At 32.7% G+C, this 20,234-nt stretch overlaps 1 protein-coding gene across 1 annotated transcript in view; it reads left to right on the top strand.

The window, feature by feature from the left end:
- LOC127640007 (protein NLRC5-like) overlaps positions 1-19,093 on the top strand; it is a 50,620-nt gene extending 31,527 nt beyond the window's left edge. Inside the window, exons 15-37 of the mRNA XM_052122380.1 lie at positions 1,220-1,393; positions 1,520-1,693; positions 2,732-2,905; positions 3,327-3,488; positions 3,794-3,967; positions 4,105-4,275; positions 5,554-5,724; positions 5,915-6,088; positions 6,219-6,392; positions 7,005-7,178; positions 7,495-7,668; positions 9,824-9,997; positions 10,131-10,301; positions 11,840-12,010; positions 12,196-12,372; positions 12,526-12,699; positions 13,080-13,253; positions 13,507-13,680; positions 13,945-14,118; positions 14,537-14,710; positions 15,610-15,762; positions 16,217-16,347; positions 18,829-19,093. Of these exons, the coding sequence (XP_051978340.1) occupies positions 1,220-1,393; positions 1,520-1,693; positions 2,732-2,905; positions 3,327-3,488; positions 3,794-3,967; positions 4,105-4,275; positions 5,554-5,724; positions 5,915-6,088; positions 6,219-6,392; positions 7,005-7,178; positions 7,495-7,668; positions 9,824-9,997; positions 10,131-10,301; positions 11,840-12,010; positions 12,196-12,372; positions 12,526-12,699; positions 13,080-13,253; positions 13,507-13,680; positions 13,945-14,118; positions 14,537-14,710; positions 15,610-15,762; positions 16,217-16,347; positions 18,829-18,896 (3,811 nt within the window). The 3' untranslated portion in view covers positions 18,897-19,093. The remainder of the gene's footprint in view (positions 1-1,219; positions 1,394-1,519; positions 1,694-2,731; positions 2,906-3,326; positions 3,489-3,793; positions 3,968-4,104; positions 4,276-5,553; positions 5,725-5,914; positions 6,089-6,218; positions 6,393-7,004; positions 7,179-7,494; positions 7,669-9,823; positions 9,998-10,130; positions 10,302-11,839; positions 12,011-12,195; positions 12,373-12,525; positions 12,700-13,079; positions 13,254-13,506; positions 13,681-13,944; positions 14,119-14,536; positions 14,711-15,609; positions 15,763-16,216; positions 16,348-18,828) is intronic.
- Positions 19,094-20,234: the final 1,141 nt, after the last annotated feature.

Below are 20,234 nucleotides of genomic sequence, written 5' to 3'. Positions count from 1 at the left end.
AGGGAATTTGGATGACTACTAGAGGGCTACATGGGTAAAGTTGAAGTTGGACTGTAACACCTTGTCCTAATCAGACACAATGCGATAAGATTCCAGTGACAAGCAATCAGTCTGTGCACACCAGTGAAGCATCATCTCGATATTCATACACTAAAACAAGGATAATTGACAATAACATTTAGAAAACGGAGCAATTACAGACTGAACAGTCTGTTTATTGAGTGCAATTCGTTTCCTCATGCAAGCTCTGTGACGCTTTCTACAGCATAAATACACAATCACACACATACAGTACACAGGGAAATGTTAATTTATGAATGGCATCTTTATTCAGTCTGTTAAGACTGTTCATGTTCACGCGTTACTCCTGTTTTTTTGCCAATCTCCACGTGACAGGAATGCAGAGAGAAAGTCAGAATGAGCTTATATGTCTCCTCTCTGCCATTATGAACTGGTGTGTGTATGTGTGACAGTGCTCCGGCTGAAGAGAGCAAGACCTCATGCACAACATTCGGAAGGTGTGTGACACCCTTGGCAAAAATCAAGTTTTTGTGAACCAGCTAGTGAGATACCGTCTTTAATATACTGCAAAAAGGATCATTTTAGACCCATTTGGTGACATTGCAGAAATAGAAAACACTAAAAAAAATAGAAATCCCTGTTGCTGTCACGGCATCATGTCTGGTTAGGACATGGTATAACAATGCACTATCACCTTTTCTCTCCTGATACAATCCAATTCTGGATCTTTTTTTTGTATTCCATTTTTTTCACCTCCACACTGTGTGGAACTTATTGGGAGTATTACAGGAGTTAAAATTTGTATATGTAAAGCAACACAAAAATCTACACTATTCAATATGAAGTAGAGAAAACAGAAAAACAATTACAAAAATGTATACGCTCTGACTGAAAAACTCTATAAACTAGACTGCTGGATAATACTGCGTCAAAATGAACAGTAACAACCATGACTAACACACAGTATCGGATTTGGATTGTTCTTGTCTATCTGATACTCAATCAGTTTCAAAATGTCATCAATGGGTAGTATTTCATCCATACCCAACAGCTTATGAAGCTCTGACTGTGTGTCAAAGTGTGTACATTAATAAGCACAGTATCCAAATTACAATTCTGAAAATGAAATATTGTCCTTTTTAGATGTCTGTTGTAATTAGAGATTAGTTAATATGAAACATGTATTTTGTTTCTCTAGAATGTCAGACTGCAGAATTACTGAAGAAGGATACAAAGCTCTGACTTTGGCTATACAATCAAACCCTTCACATCTGATAGAGCTGGATCTCAGTAGAAATGACCCTGGAGAAACAGGAGTGGAGCTTCTCACTGATTTACTACAGGATCAAGAATGTAAACTGACAAAAATAAAGTGAGTCACATTGAAATAAAAAAAATATTGGTATTTTTGTTGAGCAATATGTTTTTCTATGTTTCTATGTTATATGTTTAGTTGACAATTAAATTTAATAACCGCTGTAACATCCCTTCCCTGCAGGTTTTTGAAAAGTGAGGAAGCAGAGGAAGGGTATAAGTTCCTGACTGATGATCTTGGTAAAAACCCCTTACTTGTGAGAAAGATTGATCTGAGTGGACATAATCTACAAGACACAAAAGTGAAGCAGATCGCTGCTCTTCTAGGAGATAAACACTGTAAACTAAACATAATTCAGTGAGTATTTTAAATTGTTTGCATTTTTATACTTTGTATTTAAAATCACTGTTAATCTTAACATTTATTATAGTCTTTTGATGAAAACATCCTTTAATATTAATCAATATCTATGAATTGTATTAAGTTTTACTCAGATTTTACTAAAATCTTATAATAATATTCCTTAAATAATAATAATAATTTTAGTTTATGATAATGTGCAAAATGACCAAAATGTTAAACTGTAACAGAAAATTGTATTGGAATATTCAGATATTGTATTTGAATATATATGAAACATATAAAAGGTAAGCTACATACAACCTACTGTACTGTCATATTGAGAAAAACTGAGCACCTGAAAAAATAGAATATAATGAATGTACTGAAGTATCAGATCAAAACACTGCATTTACAACACAAGTTAGACATTCTGACTAGGGCTTTATCCCTTAAACTCTGGTGTTTTTTTGGGCTGCTGGCAGCATTTTTTCACACTCAAATGAAAAAGCAAACAGTTGATCTTCTTTTTTTAGAGAACCCTAAATAAAAAAAGAGTCCAACTATTCATAAATAATATTATATGTGTTTATAATCTTATGATGAAACTCAATATACTGGTTAATTGGATTTAAATATAATATCTCCAATACACATATGCTTCTCTGGATGTTTCTTCTCTTTATATCTTGCACTGTTAATATTTTGCAGTATTGTTTGTTATGTTTATGTAAATGCTTTAATAAGTTTGTTTAACTATCATCATGATCATTCGTGATCATTTCGTTATCGTTGACAAAATAAAGAACTCTTAAAAATACTTCAAGCAGTGCTAATCTCATCAATTATATCACTTTCAGCTGATGAGATTTACACTCTTTAAAGTATATTTAAAAACATTGTTAAGTATTAAATTTTATCTCACTGGTCAGCACAATTCTACCACTTTTTCTTCATTTTGAGGATAAAGATCAGTGGACTAATGTTTACTGTAGATTGTTTTGTGGCTGAAATAAACTGAAGTATGTTTCCTATCTTTGTTTTCTTTCACTGCAGGCTGAATAATAACTGTATTACAGAAGAAGGTTGTGGTACTCTTGTTTCAGCTTTTGATTCAAATCCTTCAAACCTGAAAGAGCTGGATCTAAGTGGAAATAAAATAACAAACTCAGGAGTGATGAAGATTTCTACTCTGTTGAAAAACACAGAATTCAAACTGGAGAAACTAAAGTATTTTCATTCATTCAAATTTCTTCATATCAATAACCCTTTTAAAATATCCACTTGATTAGTCTAATCACTTCTGAAAAAGTCATGAACAATATGAAGATATTAAAATGTAATTTTCATTTGAATTATTTACACTTCAGCTTCACTATTTGACTACTAGCGTCACTGTCTTCAATATTGCACTAAATGCTGTAATTGTAAATGAGAAATGAATCAAATTCAAAATTAAATCAAGTTTTTAATTATTAACATTATGCAGACACTCTACAGTAATATTTTTGGTTTATGCTATTCATAATTTAAACATTCACATGTATTTCATTTTATACAAATCTAATTTCTTTAAGTTTAGAACATGCAATAGTTTGTCAGAAAATTTTTGTTTGTCAGAAAAGTTGAGTACTTCTGTTTATTTTTCTAGATTGTCAGACTGCAGTATTACTGAAGAAGGATATAAAGCTCTGTCTTCAGCTCTGAAATCAAAGATTTCACACCTGATAGAGCTGGATCTCAGAGGAAATGACCCTGGAGAATCAGGAGTGAAACATATAATTGAGAATCGAAACAGTAATCTGAGACTGAGGTATGTACTTAGTCCAGTTGTCCTTGAAAATGTTGAGATGTGAGATGTTGTGGAGAGATATATAAAATAATATATATAAAATAATATTCTTTGCTTATTCTTGTGAGATTCTCCCTCCTTGGTGTCAGAGCACTACAGTCACATGACTGCTTTAACAAATACTTGTAGCAGAAAAAAGTTCAGCAAACTGTTTGTTTCATGGACAAGATATTGTGGACCCTCAATATTTCTCACTCAACAATTTAGAACCTTTAAATGCACTTTTAAATCCAAGTGTTAATCTAAAATGGTCTTCTACTCTGTAGTTTTTTAAAGAGTTCTGCTGCAGAAGAAGCGTGCAAGTATCTTTCAGAGGTTGTAGGTAAAAATCCATTAATGCTGAAAGAACTGGATCTGAGCCATAATAAATTAGGAGATCTGGATGGAGAGAAGCTCTCAGCTCTATTGATGGACTCTCATTGTAAACTAGAGAAAGTGAAGTGAGTACACTCTTCTGATTTTATACATTATAACTTGTCCATATAAGAAATGTCAGCCACATGTATTAGAAGATATAAAGGCCTGTTGTGCCAATGTGTGTTGAAGTACAAGAAAACAATGCTGTTTTTCTGTTTAGGTTGAATAATTGTGACCTGACAGAGAAAAGCTGTTCAACTCTAGTTACTGTTCTCTCCTCTGATACCACTCTGAAAGAGATTGATCTGAACAACAGTCCTCTGATGGACGCAGGAGTGAAACAGATCTGTGAGGGACTGAAGAATCCTCTGTGTAAACTGAACATTCTCAAGTCAGTAAACTTTTCCCATCATCTACACTCACCACAGTAATGATAGGATAATTGCATATTTTTGCATCTGTTCACCTCCAGAATTGGAAAGAATTAAATAATTACAATGATTTTTGCTGTAGACAATAAATATCTAAAAGCAAATAGTCTAATTAAAGCCATCTTTACTAGAGGTAGACCAAAATATCGGTCATACCGATGAATCTTTGCTGATATTTGCCTTTTGGAACTATCGGTTATATGAACTATATGAACTTTCTGACATATCTGTTCCAATAGTTGATGATAGTTTTTTCCTCTCTGGCTGGTGCTGGAGTATTCTACATGGTTTTGCAGTTTGACAGAGAGCTCTAGATGTGAAATAAAAAAATTATTCACAGACACCTTGTGGGGATGTGCTGTATCTAAATGTGTCATCATTGACGTTTTCATCCATATTTTATACACAATGCATTTATTTTATTAGATAATCAAGTGTTCTAAATTATACTGTGAATAATAATAGAGCAAAAACTAATCTGGTGAAATATACAGTATATATACAAAATCCTTTATCTGGTGAATATGTAGACTATTAAAACCTTAATTTGATAAATATTTATAAAGGATTTGTAACAGAGCCAAGTCTCTGTCATTTCAAAATAAGAGTCCCTGGTGAATGTTGGGCTTGTTTATAGTTAAAATGTCGACATAATCCTCCAAATCTTTTATCTCTGTATTATTGGGATTTGGGTTGCACAATAAACTGCATCTGGGATTTTATTTATTTTGGACTCTTGTGGCCTCTATGTCTGTGTCCATCATTGTAAGAAAAGACTTAACATTCTATAAATCTATTATAAAAACTTTTGTCCAATAAATCTGTTATCTGCAGTTTCCACCATCTTCGTTATCGTATCGTCAACATCCATTATCAGTTGGCCTCTAATCTTTACAGTGCAAAGATGGTACAGAAGCTGCTTCTGAATTGTCATTCAGGTGTATTTACACAGCACAGCCTGTTTAATGCTGCTCAGAGGTGGCATAAATCAATTTACACAGCAAATACAATTGCACAATGTACTGAAATTAATGTTTTAAATTGAAAATTATGAATATAGAAACATGAAATTAATGAAAATAAGAAATTATTCAAGTAACAAATTTTCAGTTAAACCTTTCTAAAAAAATGTATGTTAATTGCAAATAATAATTTCAGCACAACTCTTTTTCAGCTGTTTTTAGCATAATTAATTGTACAGTTGTATGACTTATTGTTGGATTTTATTATTTTTTTAGGCTCAGTAAGTGTAAGCTAACAGAGGAAAGCTGTTCAGTTCTAGCTGCAGTTCTCAGTTCAGACTCCAGCAGTCTCAGAGAGCTTGACCTGAGCAATAATAATCTGCAGGATTCAGGAGTGAAGCTGCTCTCTGATGGACTGAAATGTATTTGTAAACTGGAGACACTCAAGTGAGTTGAATGTTAAATGTTGTTTGGCTTATGTTAGCCTCAGTGTTCAGTGTTTAATTTTTTCTTTGCACATGAGTTCATAAACTGTTTAATTATAGGTATTAATATTGCTCAAGTGTAAGAAAATCTGATTAATCTGCGGTGGTCATGGCAAAAGAATGTTAACATAAACGTAGAATTTCTGTTATAGATTTTCAAACTGCAGTATTACTGAAGAGGGTTATAAAAATTTAGCTTCAGCTCTCAGATCAAACCTTTCACACCTGAAAGAGCTGGATATCAGTGGAAATGACCCTGGAGAATCAGGAGTGGAGCTACTCTGTAATATACAAAAGGATCATTACAGTAAACTGAAAACATTGAGGTAAGCCATGTGTTGTTGTATTAAAGTTGAGAGTAGATTCAAAATAAAACATGTTACTTGTTTTTTTATCAGTGCCACCAGTTTAGATAAGAGTTTAATTCTACATTGGTGAAACTCCCATTCTCTGCAGGTTTTTAAAATGTTCTACTGCAGAAGAGGCCTATTGGTATTTGTATAACGTTACTGGTAAAAATCCTTTACTCCCGAGAGAGCTGAAACTGAGTGGACATAAACTAGAATACTCAAGAGTGAAGCAGATTGCTGCTCTACTAGAAGATAAACATTGTAAACTCAACAAACTTCTGTGAGTATTTTATTTCAAATGGCTTTAATTTCTATACTTGATACTTAAGGTCTCTTTAAAATATAAAATGTATATAACATTTTTAAAACTGGTTCAGATTAAAGGTGTACTTAGTAATATTTTGAAGTATGTCAAAGTGACTTATTTTGGCTTACACTGACACTTAGTGGCCTGGATGTTGCATCATTAAAACACAGTAGTCTTCAGTTACTAATGCCATTGTACACATTCAATATGAACAGTAAACCACGGTTAATTTAATCCATGAGTAAATGTGACAAATAACAAATATGATAGGCAGTAACTAACATTAAGCGAGTAGTATGTAGCTGGACATGTGATTCTAACATAGCAGCCCCCAATAGGCACCCCTGCTCTATGCAGAATAAACAAGCTTTTATAAGGTTACTGATAAGATTGGAGTCTTCATCTCATGTGAGTTATCATGATTTTATACATACTGTATATATCAAAATTACTATTCATTTATTTAGAAGTAAAACTTGTTAAATGAGGAAATAAATTACTGAGTGTACCTTTAATACTACCATCACTACTGTTTGAAGAATGTTTTGATATAAACTTAAGAACATTCCCCTTCTTTCTGTGCAGACTGAATAATAACTGTATTACAGAAGAAAGTTGTGGTACTCTAGTTTCTGCTTTTAATTCAAATCCTTCAAACCTGAAAGAGCTGGATCTGAGTGGGAATAAATTAAAAAACTCAGGAATGGAGAAGATCTGCACTCTGTTGAAAAATACACAATTCAAACTGGAGAAACTAAAGTATGTATTTGTATTTATGTATTTTTCTGCATGTTCTAAATGTAAATTAATTGTAAAAGAGAATTTCAAATTAATGTTATATTTAAAGATTTTCTAAAATCTTAATGTATATCTTAGGTGAGATTCTTGCCAATATGAAAAATAAAACTTAAGTCATATTTTCATTTAGTCATTTAGCAGATGCTTTATCCATATCGAAATACTTCTGTACATACAGTCTGACAATAATATTTTTTTCTAATTAGTTTGTGTTCTGTTAGTATTTATACTTTTAATACTTACAGCTCAGAATAAATTAAGATATTTATTTCTCTAGATTGTCAGACTGCAGTATTACTGAAGAAGGATATAAAGTTCTGTCTTCAGTTCTGAAATCAAACCCTACACACCTGATTGAGCTGGATCTCAGAGGAAATGACCCTGGAGAATCAGGAGTGAAACTGCTCTATGATTTACTAAAGGTTGAATGCTGTAGATTGAAGTTTATCAGGTGACAAAGCCTTCAAATATTTTAAAAACATGCACAGGCGTGAAGACAGTTGTAATAAATTAGGTTGGAAGGGACGATTTAGCCAGTGCAGAATTGACACGTAGTAAAATTCAATTAGTTGACCTCACTTGACTTTTTTTAATGCCAAATTATTTTTAATAGTTTAGCTATTTTCACAACACACATAATTTCAAAGCAGCTTTACAGAAAATGATGCTGTAACAAAACTTTAATGTCTTAGGAAAGAAAATAGTTTTTCATGCTTTTTATAAATAAACACACTGATTTGGCTCAAGCAAAGATAACTTAACTATTTACAGTTGGTACCTTTAACTAGATACAATTAGACTTAGCTCATATCTTTGATTAAAGTATTATTGCTTTTATGAAATTATTTAAATTGTGTCATATCAGGTGTGTTATGCAGTGTAAATAAAATTATTCATAGAAACCTGATCGGTCATAGGGCACAATAGATTCTCCTCAGTACTTTTAGTGCACATTTATCTGAACATTTGTTGAGTACCTGCATTTGAGTGAAGAGAAATGGTTTAAATATAACAGGCTCCAAGCTCACCAAAAGTAACATTAAATATGCTAATGGTGACTTTACAAATATCATGTCTTCCAACCAGCTACAACAATACAACAATAGTCAAAAGAGCTAAAACTTTATTAATTCTTAGTATCTACTATTATATTTCCCTATAAATTGAAACCTTGTTTTTAACAAACATACATAATTTATTCAAATGCAAGGGCTTAAGGGTATTCTGTACCATCACAATTATGTACTTAATCATTTTAAGTTAAGGAGTAACAAGTAATGTTTAATTTAGAACAACTTTAATGTTTTTCTTAATGACAACTTTACATTTTACATGGTAACAGTAATTTAATTGAAACAAGTCAAATTTAAAAAATAAGATGTTATTCTGAAAACTTTGTTTGGGTTTTTTTTTTCAAAATTCTTAAACCAAGAACAAAATTTCTATATGCTCCTAAAGCTTTGAAGCTACATCCATACTCGGCACAAACCTTCAGACTGTTCTGGAATAGTATGCTATGTCTTTTATAACTGTTTGTACATTGTTTTTTGCACACCGGACAATAGCAAATTGGAAAAATTCCATAGACTTATATTGACAGGATGTTCAAATGGGGCAAATGTATGTTTGTGAATTCAAATTTCAGCTGTCAAATTACATTTCTAATGTAAACAAACCCACAAAAAGCCTCTAATACGGTATTATTTCATTTGCTCTGTCTTTCTCTCATATATCACTGATCTATGTGACTGTCTGTCTGTCTATTTAACTTGCTAGCTGGAGATTTGTCTTACTGTAATGTCTGTTTAACCATCACACTTCTGCTTTAGAACTAGAAACTTTCAGACAAGGCTTTGTTTACAATTAAATTAAAATAATTAAACAGTCACACATCAGATTAATTTAATTAGTCCAACACAAGTTTTGTAGCAAAGCATAACTAATTCCATTATTTTCAATGTCTATTTTCTCCTGATAAAGTATGTGGAATAAATTTTTATCAACCAATTTGAAGAATTTCTTTAAACTAATTCTATACTGTAAAACAACACCAAAAAGAGTTGAATCTGTCCATACAGCACCACAGTAAATCAAACTACATCTATAGTCACATAATATAATATAAAATAAAATAAACATAAATACTGACATTAAAATGTGAAGTAAATTAGAGCATTTTGGGAAATAAAGTAATTTTCGACAATGGTCCACAAAATGTTACACAGTAAATATTATTAAATACAGATCAATTAAACTTCTATGGGTAGCATTTCAAACATTGTCTATTTGCTGCTTTTGTTAATAGCCCTTTATGTTGTATGATATAGCATGGTCATCATTCAAATATAATTCGAACGAGAGAAAAAAATTACTTGTATCATTGTATTACTAGTATTTAAGAGAATGGTGCACATCTATTAGCCAAAGAACAAATAAAACTCTTTGTGTAACTAAAATTATCCTTAAGTATGTAAGACATGTTACTCAAGTAAAATAGGAGCCTCATTTTTAACAAAACTACACAAGATCAATAAGAATTGAAGCTGCAAAAGGCATAAAATTGTAGCAAGACTATCTAATCTTAAATTATATTCTACTTTCTGTAGATTTTTGAAGAGTTCTGCTGCAGAGGAAGCATGTGAGCATCTCAAGAAAGTTCTTGATAAAAATCCTTTACTGCTGAAAGAACTGGATCTGAGTCATAATAAACTAAAAGACTTTGATGAGTTGAAGTTATCTGATCTGCTGAAGGACTCTCATTGCAAACTGGAGAAAATTATGTGAGTACACTCTTCTTATTTTATACATTATAACTTATTACATTTAGTTCATATAAAAGACTCCCAGACACATACTGTATAAAGGCTTGTTGTTCTGATCTGCAACAAGAAAACAATGCTGTTTTGTGTTTAGGTTGAGTTATTGTGACTTAACAGAGAAAAGTTGTTCAGCTCTAGCTAGTGTTCTCTCCTCTGATACCACTCTGAAAGAGATTGATCTGAACAACAGTCCTCTGAAGGACTCAGGAGTGAAACGTCTCTGTGAGGGACTGAAGAAGTCTCAGTGTAAACTGAACAGACTCAAGTAAGTATATTTTTGTCCTACAGAAAATAGGTCTCATTCACTAACTGCATGTAGACATCTATTTGTTCATAAAACCTGTTTGCAAACATTTTAGTGTGTGTGTGTGTGTGTGTGTGTGCATGTTTATGTGGTTTATGAGGACAATTTTTGTAGGTTATAAACTGGTAATTACAAGGGTATTATGCTATAATGTGATTTATGAGGACATTCCTAGTGTCCTCATAATTTAAATCGCTTAAAAAACATACAAAACAATGTTTTATTGAAAATTTATAAAAAACATTATGTCTATGGAAAGTCCTCATTATGATTGGTAGACCAACGCGCGTGTGTGTGTGTGTGTGCATGTTTATGTGGTTTATGAGGACAATTTTTGTAGGTTATAAACTGGTAATTACAAGGGTATTATGCTATAATGTGATTTATGAGGACATTCCTAGTGTCCTCATAATTTAAATCGCTTAAAAAACATACAAAACAATGTTTTATTGAAAATTTATAAAAAACATTGTCTATGGAAAGTCCTCATTATGATTGGTAGACCAACGCGCGCGCGTGTGTGTGTGTGTGTGTGTGTGTGTGTGTGTGTGTGTGTGTGGGCTTGTTTATGTGGTTTATGAGAACATTTTTTTAGGTTACAAATTAGTAATTACAAGGGTATTATGCTATAAATGTGGTTTATGAGGACATTTCTATTGTCCCCATAATTCAAATCGCTTAAAAATCATACTAAACAATGTTTTATTGAAAATGTAAAAATGCAGAAAGTTTTTTGTGAGGTTTAGGTTTTTGATATCCACTGAAATGAAGTAGAAGTTTTGCTTGTTTCATTAAAGCTGTACATGGAAATTAGATTTAAACTGGATTGTTCGCATCAAAAGTGAAAATTAAACCATGGCACTAATACTTCCAATAGAGGCAAATTTGTGTGCTCTTTGTAGGTTATAGCCTATTTATCCATAGAGTGTATTTTTGGTTGATTATTTACAGATTTTTTTTCTCTCTAGCAAATATACATGTACATGTGTTGGAAAGTCAGAGTCCACCAATGAAGATGCTTCTTTACAAACACTCCTTCTCTCTTTTATAACTTATATATTATTTATCACAAATTATATAATCAGCATAACAATATAACAGTTATCATGTAATCATGATTTGAGAAACTTCCAGTTATAATTTATGCTTCAATGAAAGAAAAATGAGCTTTTGTTCAAATAATTAAAAAATGTCAATGTTAACTAATATACTTATTTGATTATTTACTATGAAATAGTGCAGAATATGACATTCTTCTTCATTTTAAATAAATTTTACAAAATCACAGTTCAAAATACACTATTTCTGCTGAAGCAAAAAAGCAGCCGGGGTAGTGGGGAGGGGGGATCATGTTAGGATTCCCTCAACTCCAAAATACCAATTTAACCTAAACTAAAAAAACAAATGTGGAAAAAATATGCAGACACTTTGTGCTGTAACTAACTATTTTACACAGCAATGTTATTTTAAAATAACAAAACCGTTTGGACTTCTTCTAGCCTTTCAAACTGCAGTATTACTGAAGAAGGATATAAAGCTCTGTCTTCAGCTCTGAGATTAAATCCTTCATACCTAAAAGAGCTGGATCTCAGAGGAAATGACCCTGGACAATCAGGAGTGACACTACTCTATGATATAACTGAGAAACCAAACTGTAATCTGAGACTGAGGTATGTACTTAGTCTAGTTGTCCTTGAAAATTATAATTAATTATACAAAAACTAAGAAGACTTATGTGTGGTGTACCATTTTAAGAGGATCTTAATTATTGTAGAATCACAGCTCTGTTATGTAAGGTTGTGATTATACATAATACATAATGTAAGGTTATGTCAGTGTGTACCTCTCTCTCCAGGTTGTTACAAAGTTCCACTGCAGAAGAGGCCTGTGAGTATCTGACTTCAGTTCTACATGGTGTAAATCCTTTACTGCTGAGAGAACTGAATCTGTGTGGACATAAACTAGCAGACAAAAGAGTGAAGCAGATCGCTGCTCTACTAGAAGATAAACACTGTAAACTTAAAAAACTTCAGTAAGTATAATAAATTGTTTTCTTTGTATATAAAGTATCTTTAAAAATAGCATTAATATTACAGATTCAATAACTGGTTAGTATTAATACTATCATAGAGTTCTTTGAAGTAAACTGAAAACATTTCCCATGTTTGTTTGTTTTTCGCTGCAGGCTGAATAATAACTGCATTTCAATAGAAGGTTGTAATACAGTCCTTTCAGCTTTAATTTCAAATCCTTCAAACCTGAAAGAGCTAAATATGAGTGGAAATAAACTAGGAAACTCAGGAGTGATGAAGATTTCTACTCTACTGAAAAATACACAAGTCAGACTGGAGAAACTGGAGTATGTATTTTAATTTGTGTACATTTCTACATGTTCTGAATGTGAAATAATTTGTAAAAGAGAAATTCAAGTTAATCAGATGTTATTGTTAAAACATTTGTTAATGCATACATCTCTGCAGTGAGATTCTTGCCAATATTAAGAATAAAACAAATATGAACACATTTTTTTACACACTCTATGGAAATAATTATTTTACCATTTTTCTTGTTTTCATGTTTGTACTGCATGATCTTATTTATACATTTAATATAGCTATAAATTCATTTAGTATGTGTCTTTTCATAGCTTAAAGACACAATAGTTTGTCTTAAGATATTTATAAAGCATTTGTATCATGATCTGTTTCCAAGGGACAAATAAATCTTTTATCCCTCTAGATTGTCAGACTGCAGTATTACTGAAGAAGGATATAAAGCTCTGTCTTCAGCTCTGAGATCAAATCCTTCACACCTAATAGAGCTGGATCTCAGAGGAAATGACCCTGGACAATCAGGAGTGGAACTGCTCTATGATTTACTACAGGATAAATGCTGTAAATTAAAGACTCTAAGGTGAGCTAAACTTATGGAACATAAATTATATACAGTCTAATTATATATAGATGTAGTATTTCAGTAATACAGTAAGTTACAAAATCTGTTGTTCAAAGTTGAAAAATCTATTCAACATTAAAAAAGTGCAAAACTGCTTCAATCAGCACAAGCCACTGGGGTTTAATTGAGCAATATTTTCTATATATTATTCATTACACAAAGTTTAGTTGAGATTTAAATTGAATTCTGCTGTAACTTTCCTTCTCTACAGGTTGTTAAAAAGTCCTTCTGCAGAAGAAGCCCATCAGTATTTGACTCAAAAACTTAAGAAAAATTATTTACTTCTGAGAGAGTGGAATCTGAGTAAACATAAACTAGAAGACTCAAGAGTGAAGCAAATCGCTGCTCTACTGGGGGATAAACACTGTAAACTCAACAAACTTCTGTGAGTATTTTAAATGTTTTTTTTTACTTTGTATTCAACACAACTTACAGTTCATTACCTATATGAATGTATAGTGGGAACATTTGCTGTTGTCTATAATGTGAAATAAACTCTAAAGTAGATTCTACTTAGTAATGCGGCCATGGCGCTTCACTGACTTTCAATAATTCAATGGTCAGGTGTCGATGATTCCTTTTTTATATATATTAGAGAGAGACAAAGCAATTTCTCAGCTCTCTTCACTGTTTTCTTCACTGTCTACAGGTTGTCTGAATGCAAAATAACAGAGAAATGCAGTCGTGATCTGGCTTCAGCTCTGTCTTCAAATATTTTACACCTGAGAGAGTTGGATCTGAGTAAAAATAAACTGGGCAACACAGGTGTGAAGCACTTTAGGGCTGTACTGCAGAATTCAGACTGCAAACTGGAGAAACTACGGTTAGTAATACTTTCCTGTCAATGCCAAATATATATTTTTATTTGGTGTGATACATTAGTGTTCATATGAAACTGTAATGTGTTACGCCAGCTGTAGTAACAGCAAACGAACTGAAAGGTTGATTAGCTGCTTAGATGAATGATGTATTTATGGTAAAAATAGAGAACATTACAAGTTGTAGTGTTTTGGCAGTTTATGATCAGATTGCAATTAAAATGAGAGAACTTCACCTTACTTTTTGTTACTGGATTTTTGGTGATCCCATGTGAAAAATATTTTTACAGTTATTGTGAATATTGTATAAAATTTCAGATTTTACCTTAAGAATTTTAACTTTAGCATATAACCTTACAGAGTAAAGAGTTTGTTTCTTCTCTCCCTCATTATTTTTCTCTCTCTCTCTTTCTCTCAATGTAGGTTAAGAGAGTGTGAAATGACAGATGAAGGTTGTTCTGCTTTGACTTCAGCTCTGTGTTCAAATCCATCACAGCTGAGAGAACTCGACCTCAGTGGAAACACACTAAAGAACACAGGATTGAATCACATATGTGATGTACTGAATGATTCACACTGTAAACTGGAGAAACTGATGTGAGTAATGTTCAATTACAAGAAGAGATGAACCAACAATAAAATTCATGTAATGGCCAATAACTGATTCATTGATGATAATTAGTTGAATACGTTGATTAGAGCAGGGGCTTTCAAACATTTTGATGCCAAGGACCCAAAAATATAATGATCCCCTTGTGAGGCAGCAATCTATTTTCATGTATAATATACCCTTCATACTGTGCAGAATAAGAGTAAGTGTGATATATAAACAATATGTTCTTTGCTTGTATATTTTGATTTTATATTGTCACTGTACTAGAGATAAAATGAATTATTAAAATATGATCTGGAATACAATTACTTTATATGTAGTCGACCCCATATATTTTTTCTACCAACCCCTATTAGAGAAATGGTACATGTATAAATGGATAAAAAACATTTCTACACATTTCCAAGTAAAAAAAATTAGATTCTATTTGATTTATTGATGATATTGAGTTATTCATGATAGCACTTTTAATCATCCTATCTCTTTAAATGTCAGATGAATGGCAAATGTCATCTAAATCATACTGTAATCTAAAATTAGGTAGAAAAATGACTCTATAATAAAACATAAGATCCATCGATAAATATCCAATAACTAATACAGATAAATAAATAAAATCAGTCAACATAAACCAATAACTGATAAAGTGCAGAAATATCATGCATCTCTATCTACGAGAAGGAAAGAAAATAAGTTTTAAATAAAATTATTTATTTGGGTATTTCGGTGCTTAAAATCCCTCAGAAATAGTCGAAACCAAGACACATGATCATTAAGTGCTTGAGTTCACATATTTTGGGAAAAGTTTTAAAGTTATTACATGTTTTGTGATTGATTGATTAAAGATAATCTCTTCTCTATTTATGTGTTTGTCTCTTTCTAGTCTATATAATTGTGAAATCACAGATGTTGCTTCTTTGGCTGAGGTGAAAACAGTGCGGTCTTTAAAGGAACTTGATCTGAGAAAAAACAAAATTACAGAATCATCAGGGAAGCAGCTCTGTGAAGTGCTGAAATACTCAGACTGTGAACTGGAGTGAGTAAACATTTCTCTTCATTGTATTAAATAGAGCATCATTTCATATTTAAAGTCTCTTATATTTGTTTACAGAAATGATCGTTAATTACTGCACATTTACTGAAAATGTTCTGACCAAAATCAGACTCTCAGACTGATCAGTCCTGTGACAGATGGGTTTGACTCAACTATATTCAGATAAAATACACATTTGCCTGAACAATTCAAAAAGTCTTTTCCCATTTCAGTGTTGTCAAAGTTACTGCATTCTGCGTTTGAAGGTCTAATGTCCAAACAGAAGTTAAATTAAAAGTATGGAGGGGTGGTAAAATATTCTGATGAATGAACACAGAAGGGATACATCAAGAACTACATGATTAATAATTAAAGTTTACCTTAAATTCAACTTTTAACATTAAATAAATGTTTCTGTTTAATATTAATAGTATTACCTCTTGATTCCTCCTCACAGACTAGACAGCGAAGGTTGGTTAAAATCTTTTTGGAATTATTTTACCGGGAGTAAAACTAAGGATCGTGTGGAATCATCAAGTCAGGAAGAGAACAACAAGTCAACAACACATGAGGAATCCTCAAAAGGAGGTGAGGAAGACACTGCTTTATTATAATAATGTAATATTCATGTTTATGAGGACTCTGTGTGAAGAAGGCGTTCCTACTGCTGTCATTATAATGTTATTGGTGGAATACACGTCTGACCATGTCTTTTAAAAACCTGTTCACAGATGAGGTAAAACTAGAATATCACTCTAATGTGACATGGATTCAAAAGGGAGAGTGTTTTATGCTCAATATCATATCATTAATAAGATGAACGATCTATTAATGAATCAAACTCACTCAGACTGCCGACAGTTTCTTTTCCATGCATCATTTTTATTATATCATGCATGTGTTTAAAAATGAATCGTACAGAACAGTGAAATCACAGAAACATCACAACGCTGCTCCGTCTAGTCCGCACTCGACTCCATTATCTCAAAAGAGACGGGTGACGTGAGCTCCACTGACACAGCCTCACTCCTCTCGGTTGTTACTCACGAAAGTCAATCCTCATTTTCATTTGCAACTTTGTGTCATTCGCCACGCCCACAGTCACCAGAGGTCGATCACTTGTGTCGCCAGCTCTCATAGACAATGAATAAGATGAGGTCGCTGGAAGTCACTACTTGTGTTTTCTTTTTTAAACTGTCGATTAAAAAAGGAAATTTACCCTTTAAAACGAGTCTTAAAACACCCTGTGTCTGTTTGAGTCCATGAATACGATCAGTCTGAACGGGTTCATTAAAAGATAAACTCAATCAACAGCATTTGTGTCATAATGTTGATTGTTGAGTTATTTTATTAATGGAGGGACAAGTAAAATTTATTTTGTGGTAATTAATATTATGTTACAAATGCTGTCGATTGAGATGAACTTATATTGAACCCGGAATATTCCTGTTAGTCAGCGCTACTCAACACGCGGGCCGCATGTGACGCTCGAGCGATCTTTTGCAGCGTTATGATGTCATCATCAGAAATATATTTATCAGCAGCCGATCAAATCTGTATGAATTGTGAGGTGTCCATTTTCATGAGGATTTATGCTAGTTCTGTACATCACGTTAGAGAGGGAATTTAACTGCAAGAGGATGTTACTAATAAAACACAAATAATATCGGAGCATGGCTGATGTTATGAGAGCGACGGTCGGTCTGCGCATGCGTTTATACACAGGACACCCGCTCACGCGCGGTCTGTCAATCAAACATGCACGCTCGCAATCTCACTTCAACACGGCGTGAATCTGTCCAATCTCTTGAATATCTCATCAGATATATCTGCTCGTCATGACAACATTATTTATAGCAAAACAAAACAGTTTTTCTGCAGTAACGGCGTTGTGACACCTTCACGCACATTATTTTTAGTGAACTACTTCTGCGCTAAACGCTAAAGGGGAACAAATCTTTATGACTTGTTTTGATATATGGTTTTTGAACACATCTCTGGTGTATGTGATGTTGAACACTCATCTGTTTGTTAGTTGACAATCACAGTGACAACAGAACTGATCTATATCAGAAAATCAAACTGTTACACCCCTTATGTTTAAAATAATGACTGAAAGAGAGAGTTCACCCAAAAATACCATCCCAGATGTGTGTGATTTTCTTCAGCAGAACACAAATGAAGAGTTTTAGAAGAATATTTCAGCTCTGTAGGTCCATACAATGAAAGTGAAATTTGAAGCTCCAAAAAGCAAATAAAGGCAGCATAAAAGTAATCCATAAGATTCCAGTGGTTTAATCCATGTCTTCAGAAGTGATGTGATAGGTGTGGGTGACAAACAGATCAATATTTAAGTCCTTTTTTACTATAAATCTACATTTTCACAAGCAGTTGGAGAGTTATAGTAAAAAAGGACTTACAAATTGATCTATTTCTCATCACAGAGCTGAGATAAAAAAAATTATGTTTCTAAATAATCTTCATTTGTCATCAGCAGAAGAAAGTCACACACATCTGGTACGGCATTAAGGTGAGTAAATGATGAGAGAAGTTTCATTTTTAGGTGAACTATCCCGTTAACTAACATACCAACATCCTTACTATAAAAATGTTTACTATATATATATATAGATAAAATATATCATAAAAATTAAGAGTGTGGCCCTCGAGGGTACAGGGATCCAGCGTTGCACCTCCTGACCTTTCCCAAGTTGAGTAGTCCTGCTTTAAATCATCATAGATGACATTTTAACTTTTGAATCTGCATTTTTATGTTTAATTCAACTAATTTTGAATTGTAATTTGACATTTAATATTTTGGTATTCATTTGTATGACACTATTTACATAATGTACTTTTTATTGCAAACTTAAACTGCTTTTAAAATACTTCTCAATAGGAAATGAAAACACTTAATTCATCAGATTATACCAGCTTTATGTGACTGTATTATTTCTTATTATTTAATAATTATTGCTATTATTCTCCCGGCATACAGGTAATGCACACAGACTGGAAGAAGCTCGTCTTTCATACATTGATCATATTGTTTCTCTTTTGCATTTACAGATGTTACAGATGAAGAACGCTCTCATCAGAGCACAGATGTGTCCGATCAGAAGGGGACTACAGTATAAATCATATTCTGATGTTGAGATTAAACTGCTCTGATTGTATGTGAAAATCTATATTAGTCTAACACTACATGTTTTAATCATCAGGATTCAGTTTAATAACTTATTTGACTGACATGTACTTTTAATCTAGACTTTAAATCTCTTTGCAGTGTTCAGATGAAACTGAGAGCACAAGTTCAATAAATATTCATGAAATCATCTCGGCTGTTTTCAGTATTATTGTTGTCTGCTGTTTGTAACACAAAATGTCCAAATATTTTTTTCTGCTAGTTTCTTTGTGTTTTTCCCACATACACCCCCTTTTTTTGTCCAAACACTTTTGTGTATTTAATTTAGATTCAGATTTTGATTGATTCGTGTTAAATAACATGTTGTCAAAGTACAATGGGGAAAAAATAAGTTTGGAAACATTTTCCTCTTAATAATAATTCTTCAGTTTGTCATAAAGGGAGAAATGACTACAGTAAGCATTAGTGTGCAGAAGAAATCCACTCAGCACACGCTCACAGACTGAGTTCTGCTGTTTTACTCTCGTGATTTACACCGTTTCATATTTAAAGACATCATCAGAGGAATACTGTGACTTTAGGTTTGTATCATTTTCTCTCAGTTATAAACATCTGTTGTGTCTTGTTAAATGTTGACAGATGAAAATTGCCCATTTGTAGTCTTGATCATTATCTTTATATCTAATCAGCTTTTTTTTTAAACAATTCAGGACCTAAACATTTGTCTCATCAGTCAACAATGTAATCACCAATCATTAGATCTATTACTTAATTATATCATTTAGCATTTAAATCAATAACAATTCGAGCACATTTTATAGTCTTTGAATCTTGATGGCATTTTAACTTCTCTTCCAAATCTTGTGGTGATAACTGTCTTGCTCTGTCTTTCAGGTGAACCATTTTGACGTGTGCTTCACCACAACAGGTAATCTGGATTTGTTTCTTCTTGTAGCGTTGCATTTGTGTTTGACTCCGTGTAAAAGTCAGTTTGTTCATGTGTTGATGTAAACTCTTGTTCTTTTGTCTTGAACAGATCCTTTCTGTTTCTTCTGTAAACCTTTTCATCAGGTGTGCGAAGAACATATGATCTTGGCAACTCATGCTTCTTCAGAACTGTTGCAGGTTTCCAGATTGTCCTTGCTGTATCCTCACTTTGTCCCCTGGTGATATTTGTTTGGTTTTTATGTCATAATACAATTTCTGCTTTGACTGCCTGTTTTTGAGCTTTTCTTGAATTTGTCCACTTCCCTTTGTAGTCAACAATGCAGTGGAAGTTGGCAGTTTCGTTTTCAAACTTCTCCCCATTAAAAGCTGTGCCAGTGACATT

This window comes from Xyrauchen texanus, chromosome 48, assembly GCF_025860055.1.
Source record: "Xyrauchen texanus isolate HMW12.3.18 chromosome 48, RBS_HiC_50CHRs, whole genome shotgun sequence".
Classification (NCBI taxonomy): Eukaryota; Metazoa; Chordata; class Actinopteri; order Cypriniformes; family Catostomidae; genus Xyrauchen; species Xyrauchen texanus.
The sequence above is the reverse complement of the archived record's forward strand: the minus strand, read 5'-3'. Positions and strand labels throughout refer to the sequence as shown.